The sequence below is a fragment of the Schistocerca nitens genome, chromosome 3 (assembly GCF_023898315.1).
Source record: "Schistocerca nitens isolate TAMUIC-IGC-003100 chromosome 3, iqSchNite1.1, whole genome shotgun sequence".
Classification (NCBI taxonomy): domain Eukaryota; kingdom Metazoa; phylum Arthropoda; class Insecta; order Orthoptera; family Acrididae; genus Schistocerca; species Schistocerca nitens.
Window position 1 is genome coordinate 799,507,693 of NC_064616.1, and position 14,486 is coordinate 799,522,178.

Sequence of the window (14,486 nt, forward strand, 5' to 3'; positions counted from 1 at the left end):
TAAATTGCAGCATCTCCAGCCAGTAGATCAGTTCTCTTCTGGCTCCATATTGGCATTCACAATAAATGTGCTTTCAGTGCTGAATGCTGTATTTCATTGATGAGCGTTCCCAGAGTGCTAACATGTGCTCAGTGGAACATCCTTGAGCTGAGTTAGAACATTACTTCACGCCAGACCCCAGCATCCAACATCACTTCCTCTTTTGGCTCTTGAGGAAGAATGGGATGACATTCCTCCAGAGACATTTAGATACCTCACTGAAAGTGTTTCCATCAGAGTTCAAGCCATCAAAAAGGCAAAGGGTGAACAGACTCAAAACTAATATCCACTCATAGGTGTCCGGATACTTATGATCAGGTAGTGTATGATGATGCAACTATTACTAAAACAATGAATCCTCAAGAGCTTCAAGTAAAGCTAGAAGGAGGGACTCCAATACATTACTGAAGATGGTAAAGGAAATAAAAATAAGCAAATGTTATGAAAATAGTCTAAAAGGATTCTGACAGAAAAATACACACAATAGGAAAGAATAGCAATAACATTAGTAAATTTAAAATGTCTAATGCATTTTTTTGTGTTTAAATGACTATTACATTTCAGTCAGCTCATTAAGGGTGTTGTCCTATAATTTTCATATATCATTCACTGAAATCACACCTAGATGTGATATAAGATAATTAATTTTCCAGAACTTCATCCAGGATACGTGTGTTGATATTACAATATAGGGCTACTATTTTTCATATGCAAAATTTTTCATATGTGAAATTTTATCATCTGCCCAGTACTCTCCACTGGAAATATTCACATAGAACCCATATTCAAGGTATAAATAAATTGACAAATGAATCAGATTCAGTGGTCCTCCCTCTATTCAGCAGCATAAGTTGTTTTTTGATTCCATAGTCACTTATCTCTACATTTGTCATAATTGTGTCCTTGCAGTGATCAAAATGAGGTACTGTAGAATGCTCTGCTTTAGTGAAAGGACTTAAAAAAGAAAAGGCCTGTATTATCAATGAGCAACTGGGTAAAAAATTTTAACCAATTGATTGCCCTTATGTGAGACCAACATATCTTAGGAATTAAAAAAAAATACTGTTTTAGCAAAAAAAGATTTTGCATGGAATTCACTGAATACTTCATAACTGTTTCATGCCTATTTGTGCTTTTTTCAGATTTTATTTCTTACCAGTTCTTTTGCTTTGTTTAGATCTGTGCTGAAATTCTCTGTGCATTTGTAGTAAGTTCCAAACTTTGCTTCCCCTTCAAAACTTCACTACTGCAACAGGGATGATTATTACTATCCATTTGTATATTGAATTGTACAAAATCTTCTAATGTATGGTGTAAGATACATTATCTGAGTAATTAAACAGAACTGATAAGAGGATTATTTAGGAAAGAATTCCATGAGGAATATTTTTTACATAAGATCCAGTTGTGAATGAGAATGACAATGATGCATATTCACCACAGTGCATTGACAATGCAGGACCACATGTTGCTGCTCAAACACAAGGTCAAATCACATAGCTTGAATGGGAACAATTGGATCATTCACCTTACAGTCCAGACCTTTATACTTAAAGGGGTTCCTTGCAGTCCAACAATTCATAAATGACAAAGAAGTGGAGACTGCAGCCACAAATTGGGTTTCTTCATAGGTGGCAGATATCTCTGATGCCACAATTCAAAAAATTATTGAGCAGTGTGACAAATGTTTGAACAACTATGGAAATTATGTAGAAAATTAGATAAAGATGTTATTAGGTTATGATTAATTCCGTAAGGCAACAACAACAAACAGAGAATGGTTATTTTGTGTAAAGGGGACTCAGTTATCGAAAAATGCTAAAGAGTGAGGAAATAGAGAATTATTATGCAGCCATATGTCTACCTCAAATATTCATCTAGTGAAACTGAAGAACTGATCATGGAACCTAGTGTGGGGAGAAGTTATGCCTGGTAGAGTCAGGATATGGAATGTTTTTACCAGTTTGGAGTTTTGTGGTAAAATGTTGTCTTGTCAGAGCAGACATGTGTGATTTTCATGACAGCATTTTTGTTTTAGTATTAGCAAATCAACTGTTGTGCCTCTTCAAAGTTAAGGGTACAATAATCTAGCACATATGTGAATTATTATTCATTGGAAGCACTGTATTAGATTGATAAGCTATTAATCATCTGGAGGAAGTGCTGGTCAAAGAAACAGACGGGTGAGATTCATTTATGTGGGAATATAATGTGTTGTTTCCATTGAAGCTGTAGGGTTTTATTTTGATATGACTTTCAGACCTTCATGTCCTGGAATGGTCATCCTGATACTTTTTCTTTCCTGAAATTGTGAAGGATATTGGCAAAAGCCAGTTGGAGATTAAACAGACAGTGTAAGAATTGTATGTTTCAGAAGCAGTGGTTGGGTCTTAGAATTTCTCTGAATGAAATCAGATTGCTGCAGAGCAGCAATCATAAATGTCAATGTTGTGGCAGCTTATGCATCTGTAAAAGATGACATTTGCCATGCATTCTTGTTTTGTGTATCTGTCGACGTCTTTGGTGAGTGTTCTCCCTTGCTCCTAAATTATTTAGCTACATTCTATCAGAACTTTTCTTACTATACAGTCACCACTACCTTAAAGAATTTCAGAGAAGTAATAGTTATAATAATAATAATATGATTAATGTACAGATTCAATTTGATACTGGTTACATACAAGATTCATGCTAGCAGTCCATAATATATAACAGATTTTCTAATGATTTATTAAAAAGTAATATCCATGCAGCTGGATTATGGAAGGAGAGTGGGGAAAACAGGATGGGAAAGGCTGCGGAAATCTTACCGCCAGATACCTGCTGCTGGTGATGTGGTTGGTGTATTTAATCCACTCGCACTTGATGATGTGTGCAGATTTTGAAGAGAGGCTCTTGTTATAGATGCACGATCTTCATCTTCTTCAATTATTTCAGGTAGGAACATCATATGTTTCTCCTCTGGCACCCTTTGAACATAGCATCACAAGAAAATTAGCAGGATATATTAAATGACAAAATTATCACAATAATTTATAAAATGAGGCTTAAAACATGATATTCAAAAGAATAATTATGTACACTACTGGCCATTAAAATTGCTGCACCACGAAGATGATGTGCTACAGATGCGAAATTTAACCGACAGGAAGAAGATGCTGTGATATGCAAATGATTAGCTTTTCAGAGCATTCACACAAGGTGGGCGCCAGTGGTAACACCTACAACGTGCTGACATGAGGAAAGTTTCCAAGCGATTTCTCATACACAAACAGCAGTTGACCAGCATTTCCTGGTGAAACATTGTTGTGATGCCTGGTCTAAGGAGGAAAAATGCATACCATCACATTTCTGACTTTGATAAAGGTCAGATTGTAGCCTATCGCAATTGCGATTTATCGTATCACAACATTGCTGATCGCGTTGATCGAGATCCAGTGACTGTTAGCAGAACGTCATTTTTTCGGATGAATCCATGTTCTGTTTACAGCATCATGATGGTCACATCTGTGTTTGGCGACATTGTGGTGAACGCACATTGGAAGCGTGTATTCATCATCGCCATACTGGCGTATCACCCGACGTGATGGTATGGGGTGCCATTGGTTACGCGTCTTGGTCACCTCTTGTTCGCATTGACGGCACTTTGAACAGTGGACGTTACATTTCAGATGTGTTACAACCTGTGGCTCTACCCTTCATTCGATTCCTGCGAAACCCTACATTTCAGCAGGATAATGCACGACCGCATGTTGCGGGTCCTGTACGGGCCTTTATGGATACAAAAATTGTTCGACTGCTGCCCTGGCCAGCACATTCGATGTGAGATGGCAACCTATTTTGAGTCTTTTTCCTCATGTTTACCCAATTTTTTTACTGAATTTACATATGAGGTTCTCCTGCTTCATGTATTTTCTAATTCGGTTTTTATTTGTGGACTTTCCACCTGTATGCGCCAGATTACATGGGCAGTTAGGGGATAGCATGTAACAATGTAGGTAACCTTCCCCTCTGTACCTAATCTAACATTTCATTTCTGTAGTAGCTTCTCCCTGAAATGAATCTGGCCTCAATCAATGGAATTATTTTCTGCTTGGTTGAAAACAGGTGAAACTTTTGCATTCCTTGGAAGAGCTTCCAGTCACTCAGACTGCAGGTCTCATGCCCGCTGACCATATGGACTTTTCAGTGAGCCTTTGAGGTATTATCCTCTTGGCTCAGCTTCTGCAGACAAAGAGTGAGGGAATGGAAGACTGGTGTCCTGTAGAGTAGAATGGGAAACTATTAATGGAGAGGTGTGAGAACTTTGCTTGTTAGTAAACTTTGGGTGGAGTCCTCAGCTCTCCGCTTGCCGTTATCCTTCTGTGTGTGGTCTTCAGACACATTTCTCTAACAAAATATATAGTCACTGCAAATTTCCAAATTTTGCCCTTGCCATGGGAGTACTGTGTGAAGCCCTACAAAAATTCCAGAATTTCCAACAAACAAGTCTGGATGGGGGAATGACGCAACACTCTGTTCCTTTCCCCCCATATATGTATCTCATTGGTGGCTACATCTTTAATTTTATAGTGAGAGCTAGTGCACAGAATTATATAACACTCATTGGAAGAGCACTTATGCTCTTTCTGGGATGGATAGAAAAGACTATGCTAGGTGCCTTTTTTAGTCTTAAGGAAGGCTATGAAAATGGAGATTGGCATTTGTATTCTAGTTTGAGCTTCTACTAGGTGATTTTTCTCAGGACTCTATGCTCATATGTGTTTTTCTAGACTTCAGTCTCCTACCAGGTCTTTGAAGTTTCACTTTAGGACTTACTCACATCTGCTTCCAGTAATCAGGAGGATGATGAGATACACAATTTGCAGTCACTTCACATTAGCAACAGTTCAGTACACAAAGACTTACCTAGAGGCTCCTTGATGGCAATCACAGTAAGACTACATTTGCAATGTGCACTCCCTACTTCAGAAATCGGAAAAGAGGACTTCATTCCTGGTTTCTACTTTCAATCTTCCTGTCTTAATCTATGTGCTTCATGCACTGGTATGAAAGTTTTCTGCAATCTAGTTCTTGCTTCAAATGGATCTTTTCTGTTAACACTCATGTTTTTTGTTTCATTATTGAGTTAGTTCATTGGAGCTCACCTGCCTGATGAAGTTTCTTTCTGATTCTTTCTTTATTCACTGATTTGTTGTGTGATCTTTTTGGGTTCACACTCATTTCTTTGTGTAGTTACATAGTTTTGCAATCATGGTTGAAAATGTAATTGATGTCCTTCATATGTCTGGGCACCACCTCAATTATAGTGACCCTAAAAACCATTCATTTTCGTATTCCTATTATAATTATTTACATTCGTTCTCAAATTGTTTTATAACCCCAATGTTTATGTGTCCCAAGTAATTTTTCCACACTGTTAAAGTAAATTATCCATCTATTCACAGATCCTTCAACCATAAGCAATAGGCAGGACCCCTGATGAGTTCAGAACTTATAAAATGTATGTAGTGTCTGTTCTCTTGAACATGTTGAAAACCACACACACACACACACACACACACACACACACACACACACACACACACACAGAGAGAGAGAGAGAGAGAGAGAGAGAGAGAGAGAGAGAGAGAGAATGTACCTACAAGTGTGCAGTCCCGAAGAGAGTACATCTTGTGTTCCTGACAGTTGACTAGACTGATCAGCTCACCAATGACATAGTTGTGTTCAGAGTGGTATCAGAAATACCTCATAGAAGTTGTGTGAAGAAATCTTGTGTTTCTGAAGTGAAACAGGTAAGAATCACTTTTCAGATTTCTTGATGTAGTTCTGGTACTCTATTGCATAAGTTATACACGGAATACATGAGCAATAATCTTTAGTTCTTGATTGCATTCTGAAAGGCTGGCTTGCAATCTACCATACTGCATCCACATGTTTTGCAAATGTGTGTGCAACAATCTGTTGACTTCTCTTGGAATCATTGTTTCTGTACAAAAGTTCGCACATATAATGTCCCCAAAGGGTGCATGACTTCTCATTAGGATTGATTGGTTGGCTGATTTGGGGGAGGGGAACAAACAGAGAGTTCATCAGACCCATCAGATTAGGGGAGGGTAGAGAAGGAAGTGGGTCATGCCCTTTCAAAGGAGCCATCCTGGTGTTTGCTTGAAGTGATCTAGGAAATCATGGAAATCCTTAATCAGGATGGCCGGACATGGGTTTGAACCGTCCTCCTCTTGAATGCGAGTCCAGTGTGCTAATCACTGTTCCACCTCATTCAGTTTCTCTTTAGGGGGCACAACTGCAGATTTGTACCTCTTGAGTGCACTGTTGAGTCTGATGGATAGGTTTTGTTTCTAATTGACTTCAAATTAAGTTCAAAAATTGGACACAAAGCCCATACAAACTGATGAGCTTCTCAGTAAGGCTAGACAATGAATTGTAAATGGAGAAAACAAACAAAGGTTGCCACTGCTCTTGGTCGAAGGGCTCTGCCTTAAGGAAAAGACTGAAAGATGTGAGGTGAGAACATAGATTTTGGAATTTCCAGAGGACTGGATCCAGTTCATTAAGTGTGGAAGATGGTGGCATGAAGAGTTTTCATCATTTGTGGACTTTTGCTAAATGGGTACTCTTTGGGTATGTTTTGCATACTCTTAAGTGCAGGTGAATGAAAGAATGTGCACTTCCCATTTTTTGTATTTTTGAAAATTTTAATAAAAGTATTGCCTTTTTGCTGCTGTAGTTTTCTGAATATGTAAATTTTGTGTTAATAAATATAAACCTAAAGTTTTCCTATTGATAATAACCCAGATATTTACAGTTATTCCTTAACTGTGCGTTCTTAGGTATGGTTCCCATAAGTGTTGCGGTCTTCAGTCCAAAGACTGGTTTTTTGTAGGTCACCATGCTACTCTATCCTGTGCTAACCTCTTCATCTCCAAGTAATTATTGCAACCTTCATCCTTCTGAATCTGCTTACAAGGGGAAGGCATAAGACATGGCCAACCAATTCAGCTCAAATTTGGCAGGTCGCTTGTGTACAACCTAAAATGAAGGACTCTTAAGATATTTTGGGTCAACACCCCCGAAAATTTTGAGAAAATCACCCCTAAAGTTTATGAGGAGCAATCAACTCAAAATTGGAGGGATCGATAGATAATTGTAAATATAGCGTTTTTCATCATCAGGTATGCGGTTTGCAAATGCAAACTTTTCCAGAAATCGAAGAAAGAAACTTTTACAACTGTTGCTTCTGTATCCACATGGAAAACGCTTTTCGCCGACAGCGCAATGGCGAAGGTAACTGGCTAGGAATTGGAAAACGCCGGTTCGAATTTCGAAGAAACCTAGTGGATGTTATTCTTTTTGTTTGCATTTTTCCATATCTCAATTGATAGGGATAGGAGGGTTAATAAGGTAAGTAAATCAAAAAGGAATGACAGTAATAAGGTAGGCCGTGTGTTAGTAAAGTATTAAACTTTTAAGCCTTATCACATGAAAACAACTCCGAGTAAGAGTGCTGCGAATTCCTCATGAGGGATCACAGATAGCCAACAGCGCAATGCTTGTTTACAGCGAGACACGGGACAGAATGCACGCGGGGAGAGTTATGTTGTCCCGGTTGCCTCTTCGTTCAGAAATGTTCAAATGTGTGTGAAATCTTATGGGACTTAACCGCTAAGGTCATCAGTCCCTAAGCTTACACACTACTTAACCTAAATTATCCTAAGGACAAACACACACATCCATGCCTGAGGGACGACTCGAACCTCCGCCGGCCTCTTCGTCATATCATAGTTGTGAAGCTGGAAGAGTGAAGGTGTCCAGCACGAGCCTTATAGAAGTCAATTGGAAAGAGTTGTTTTCTGTCATTAGGCTGCTGCAAACCTCGCGGATACATGTAGAGATTTTTCCATCATTAATGCGCCGAATGAAATACTTTTTGTGAATGAATACAGTGTTCTTCCGTAAGTAATGTATGACGAATACTGTATGTAGTTTGTAATAACTACCTTGTCTATTTATGCCATAGTAACTAGTTATTGTTTGTTGTGTCATATCTTTCAGGTGCATAATCTGAATAATGGAGGATGTACACCTTTCGACTAACGCTGTAATATATAGTTGGGAGCCTTTCACAGATGATGGCAAGCGGGAAGTTACTGATGCTGTGTTTTTGTTTGTAAAAGTGTTGCAAGACAGATGCATTATCAATGCACTACCGGAAGCAGGCAGTTCTGTTTCTCGTCATTCCAGATTGATAGGAGCAGCTATCTTCGAGCGATTTTTGGAGCTGACGAATGAAATGACTTGATACTGAAGTACTGTACCATGAAGATGAAGCAGAAGTTGATCCAGTGGAAGATATCCTGACAAGTGAATCGCAAAATGGTCATAACACTTTGGAAATCTCCACGTCACTGGCAATATGTGCCTCATCTGTTCCCGATGAGTACTACGAACTGGTTACTAAACGATTGAACTACGGCACTATATCCCTTGAAGTAAAAGTAAAGGCGGTAGTGATAGCCAGGAATCATCCAAACTGGAACTTACAAACACTGCAAAAGAATGGAGCAACAACAGTCCTGAGAAGGAAGAAGGACTTGAAATTGTGGGAAAGAGATATCGTTAAAGGAGGGACAAGATACGACAAATACCAGGCGATAAATAAGTGGACATACAACCGATTTGTTGAATCTCATTGTCGTAACGAGAATGTAACAACGAGAATACTTCAGGAGTGGGCTGCAGGTGCAGTGCTTCAATATACGGCCAACAAGGATTTTACGTTTGCTGCATCATTATCCTGGGCAAGAAATTTCAAATCGTAGTATAAAATTCGTTAACGGCACATCACTAAATACGTCTCTTAGAAGGAGGTACAAAATATAGAAGATATACAGAAAGTGGCGACTCTTTTCAACATGCAAATGGAATTACTTATGACCGGTGTTAATCGTGATTACATGATCAACAACGGTCAAACAGGATGCGAGTATCGGGTGAACATTTGACGCACGTTATCACATAAGGGAGAAAAACGAACTCTTGTCGCAGTTGGTAGTAAAAAGAAACTAACACATTCGTACACAGTGCAATATGCCATCACAGCCTCTGGAAAAGTGTTGCCTAAGGTTTTCCTGTGTTTACAAGAAACGAATGTTACATTTTGTCCTCGGGTTATGGAAGAGGTCAATCGTTCAACCGGCTCATTGAAATATGTTTACATTAACAGCTCTAAATCCAGGAAACTGACAAATGCAATTTACAGAACATTTCTTGAGAATGTTTTAAAACCATACATTTCTGATAACAAGTTTTGTCTAATATTGGATTCCTGGAGTGGACAAATTAATACTACAATACTACACAATGTTTATAGATGGCAAGGGTCAGCCAACATGCACAGTAAAAGTAATACCATCAAACTGAACACCTGTGTGCCAGCCATGTGATGTTTATTTCTATCGCCGGGTGAAAAACTTTATTTCCAGGCTTCAGAATTGCAGTGTGCTTCTGGAAACCCAGTGGGAATTGCACTACTGCACGGATGCAATAACTATTTACAGCATAATTCATAACCAACTTTAAACACCGATTTTTCAGGCAATAATATTGTATGCGTGGTATGCATCAAAATTAATTCCTGAAAAAGACAAATTTTTAATGTAAACCAAGTTTGTTTTCTGCCAACTCTTCGGAAGGAACAGTATAGCTGTCAAAAGATGGCATTCATTAGATGTTCTTGGTGTCATGAGTACATTTGATTCGAATGTTTATATGACAAGTACCATCCATCTAGTCGCTCGAAGAAAAGTGAGGACACGTAACAGTAACTGGAATAGCCATTGTAAAGTGACCTGGAGTAACATTTTAGTTGTTCACTATCCCAAGAGGTTTGAGAAATTTATTTGCCCACCTGATTATTATCATTCCTTATTGATTTACTTACCTTATTAACCCTTCTGTACCTATCAGTTGACATATGGAAAAATACAAACAAAAAGAAGAATATCTGCTAGGTTTCTTCGAGATTCAAACCCGGGTTCTCCGATTCCCAGCCAGTTACCTTGCCTACTTGCAGCCAATGTCTATAATTCCTTTGTATCTTATCAAACAATGTTTTCTAAGGTGTGTGGAGGCTGATTTTTAAAGTAGCATATTAGTGCCATGAGGCTAATCTATCATTTTGTAAGATCTGAGGTGACAGATTCAGCATCAATCTAATCTGCATACCCACAGAGCACCTGATGTCATAGAGGTCATGTTCACAGCACACCTGGTATCAGACAATTAGGTTTCTCTATAAAATTCTGGATCTAAGTTGCAAAAATTTTTTCAAATGCTTTTGAGAAGATTGGGAGAAGAATTACTGGTTGTTCATTACCTAGAGCTTCCTTTGAGTCTTTCTTGAACAATTGCTTTGCTACTGTATACTTTACTAGAGCATCTGGGAAGCATCCTTCTTCAAATGTCTTATTAATACTCACAGAAGAGTTTATTGACTGTAGTGACTGGTGAGGGCTGGCACACCAATCTCTTGGCATCCCAGTACCAGATATTGTGAATTGTGATTTATTTGTCTCATAACATACATAAGCTAATCATTTGATTACAATACAGGAGACATGTCAAAATACGGTTTATACCATTTCACTGATATAAAACTATGATTAATAAGATGATTTGAACATTAATGTTTAATGAAAAGATAACTTCACATATTTCAACAATAAGACAATTGATAAACTACATGCTGCTCAAATATTCTGTTCATCATACATGAATCGTTCAACTGCGTAGTAGCATCACTGAAGTAGTGTATTGTGCAGCTTTCTTTTCAGTGAATATACACTCATGCTCATAAATTAAGGATAATGCTGATACATGATGAAAGAATGCTCTGGTGGGTGGTTTGCAGGTTTAAATCACCTTGGGGTATGACCATGAGGTGCTTTTGACCTGCAGTCATTGCACAGTGCTTCTGGCAGCAGTCCACATACGCAGAGGTGTTTTGGTGCATGTCAGAGAACGGTGCAGTGAGTAAATGTGCAGACGTTTTCAGATGTGCTAATGGTGACGGTGTGTTGAAAATGGCTCAAAGAACACATATTGATTACGTTATGAGGAGTAGAATACTAGGGCGACTGGAGGCTGGTCAAACACAGCATGTTGTAGCACAGGCCCTCAATGTGCCACAAAGTGTGATCTCAAGATTATGGCAACAAATCCAGCAGACAGGAAACATGTCCAGGTGCTACATTACAGGATGTCCACAGTGTACAACACCACAAGAAGACTGATATCTCAGCATCAGTGCCGGCAGATGGCCACGGAGTACTGCAGGTAGCCTTGCTCAGGACCTTACTGCATCCACTGGAACAGTTGTCTCCAGACACAGAGTCTACAGATGACTGAACAGACACGGTTTATTCACCTGGAGACCTGCAAGGTGCATTCCACTGTCCACTGACTCCTGGTCACAGGAGAGGCCGTAAAGCCTGGGGTCAAGAACACAGTACATGGTCATTGGAACAGTGGTCCCAGTTATGTTCATGGACGAGTCCAGGTATAGTCTGAACAGTGATTCTCGCAGGGTTTTCACCTGGCGTGAACCAGGAACCAGATACCAACCCCTTAATGTCCTTGAAAGGGACCTGTCTGGAGGTCGTGGTTTGATGGTGTGGGGTGGGATTATGATTGGTGCACGTACACCCCTGCATGTCTTTGACAGAGGAACTGTAACAGATCAGGTGTATTGGGATGTCATTTTGCGCCAGTATGTCCACCTTTTCAGGGGTGCAGTGGGTTCCAACTTCCTCCTGATGGATGATAACGCATGGCCCCACCAAGTTTCCATCATGGAGGAGTACCTTGAAACAGAATATATCAGGTGAATGGAGTGACCTGCCTGTTCTCTGGAGTTAAACCCCATCAAGCACATCTGGGATGGTCTCGGTCGATGTATTGCTGCACATCTTCAAACCCCTATGACACTCCAAGAGCTCCGACAGGCACTGATGCAAGAATGGGAGGCTATACCCCAGCAGCTGCTCGACCACCTGATCCAGAGTATGCCAACCCGTTGTGTGGCCTGTGTACATGTGCATGGTGACCATATGCCATATTGACGTCAGGGCACATGCACAGGGAACAATGGCGTTTTGTAGCACATGCGTTTTGGGATGGTTTTCTCAACTTATCACCAATACCGTGGGCTTGCAGATCTGTGTCGTGCATGTTCCCTATGTGCCTATGCTATTAGTGCCACGTTGTGTGGCACCACATTCTGCAATTATCCTTAAGTTATGAGCATGCATGTAGATTCATACACAGAATGTTCTGTAGTAAATTTTCAGTCCCATATACTGGAATGTTTGAGCATACAATTTTAAAGTATCAGTGCAGCAGCAGTGCAGTAGCGAGTCGCATATTTAGCTTTCATATTTGTTTTGTAGTTTGATTCTTAATTTCTTTCCTAGTGTTTGTGCACTTGCATATTTAATTACATAAAATCCTTGTGTATTCTCGTATTTGAGAGGAGTAATATTGCTTATTGATAGCTGTAGAGTATAAATCCGCGGAGTCGTTAGTCAGTTCTTTGTTTTGGAAAGCCAGTGCGCTCTTGAAACAGCTCAGTGAGCCTTGAGCAGCTGCTGGTGAAATATCAGTGCAGCAGCAGTGCAGTAGCGAGTTGCATATTTAGCTTTCATATTTGTTTTGTAGTTTGATTCTTAATTTCTTTCCGAGTGTTTGTGTGTTTTCATATTTAATTACATAAAATCCTTGCATATTCTCGTATTTGAGAGGAGTAATATTGCTTATTGATAGCCGTAGAGTATAAATTCGTGGAGTCATTAGATATTAGCAGTAGGATGGATAGGATGTGTGCATGCTCTGTGCGGGCACAGGAGGAACTGGTCACAGTTCGCAAGCAGTTTGAGCATGCTGTTGGCCACGGTCAGCCGCCTTCAGGCTACTGCCTCAAGGTGCAGTGACGGCCGAGAGTCTGGCGCGTCTCTTGAGACACCCCAGGTGTGGCTTGCTGCGTCCGCTGACTCAGCCACCGAGGCACCTTCTAGTGTACCCGGCGTGTTGGTGCCGCCCTCCCCTCAGGGTGAGTGGCAGACTGCAACGCGTTCGCATCGCTCGAGGCGGAGGGCCAATGTGGAGGCTGGCTGGTTGGCCTCACCCATTCATCCTGTCAGTGGGCAGGTGGCCGCTCCTTCAGCAGGGCCCGAGCAGGCACACGGGGGCAAAAGCTTGCTGGTTATTGGGAGCTCCAAAGTTAGACTGGTGATGGAGCCCCTCAGGGAAATAGTGTACAGGGCTGGAAAGAAATCCAACATGCACTCGGTTTGTCTGCCAGGGGGCCTCATCCAAGACGTGGAGGTGGCCTTGCCTGTGGCTATCGAGCATACGGGGTGCAATCATCTGCAAGTAGTTGCTCACATAGGCACCAATGATGCCTGTCGCTTTGGTTCTGAGGCAATCCTCAGTTCGTACAGGTGGCTGGCGGATTTGGTGAAGACTGCTGACCTCTCACACGGGGTGCAAGCAGAGCTCTCTATTTGTAGCATCGTTCCCAGAGTGGATCGGGGTCCTTTGGTTTGGAGCCGAGTGGAGGGTCTCAACCAGAGGCTTTGTCGACTCTGTGATGGTCTTGGCTGCAGATTTCTAGACTTGCACTATTGGGTGGGGAATTGTAGGATGCCCCTAGATAGGTCAGGGGTGCACTACACAAAGGAAGCGGCTACTCGGGTAGCACAGTACTTGTGGCGTGCACATGGAGGTTTTTTAGGCTAGGCAGTAGTGCGAGGTGTCCTGATGAACACTCACCAGTCGATGTGCAGGCAGGGGGGGAGTCAGGACGTGCTCAGTGTAAAGACACTTCAGCTATCAAGATATTAGCAGTAAATTTTCAGTGTTCGGAATAAAGTTCCTGAATTTACTGCACTCCAGGAAGTGTGTGGCGTGCAAATTATTCTGAGGACTGAGATCTGGCTGAACCCTGAGATAGGAAGTTCCGAAATATTTAGTGAGGGTTGGAACGTGTATCAGAAAGACAGATTAGACACCATAGGAGGTAGTGTCTTCATTGCAGTTGACAAAAATATTGTGTCTACTGAGGTCGAAGTAGAGTGTGATTGTGAAGTTATCTGGACACGTTTAACAGGGCAAGGAGATATAAAGTTAATTGTTAGGTGTTATTACCGGCCACCAGGTTCCACCATGACAGTTCTAGGATCATTCAAAGGGAGTCGACATTCTGTATCGCAGAAGTACCTGGATCATGCTATATTAGTCTGAGGCGACTTCAACCTACCTAGTATAGACTGGGATGTCTATGGATTCATTACAGGTGGCACAGACAAGCCGTCGTGTGAATTACTTTTGAACACATTATCCGAAAACTGTCTTGAGCAGCTAAATCGACA

General features: G+C 40.8%; 1 protein-coding gene across 1 annotated transcript in view; it reads right to left on the reverse strand.

Annotated features, from left to right (window-relative positions):
• The window catches only part of LOC126248825 (uncharacterized), a 651,409-nt gene that overhangs the window by 80,555 nt on the left and 556,368 nt on the right, over nt 1–14,486 (reverse strand). The window contains exon 11 of the mRNA XM_049950238.1: nt 2,850–3,008. Within this exon, the coding sequence (XP_049806195.1) occupies nt 2,850–3,008 (159 nt within the window). The remainder of the gene's footprint in view (nt 1–2,849; nt 3,009–14,486) is intronic.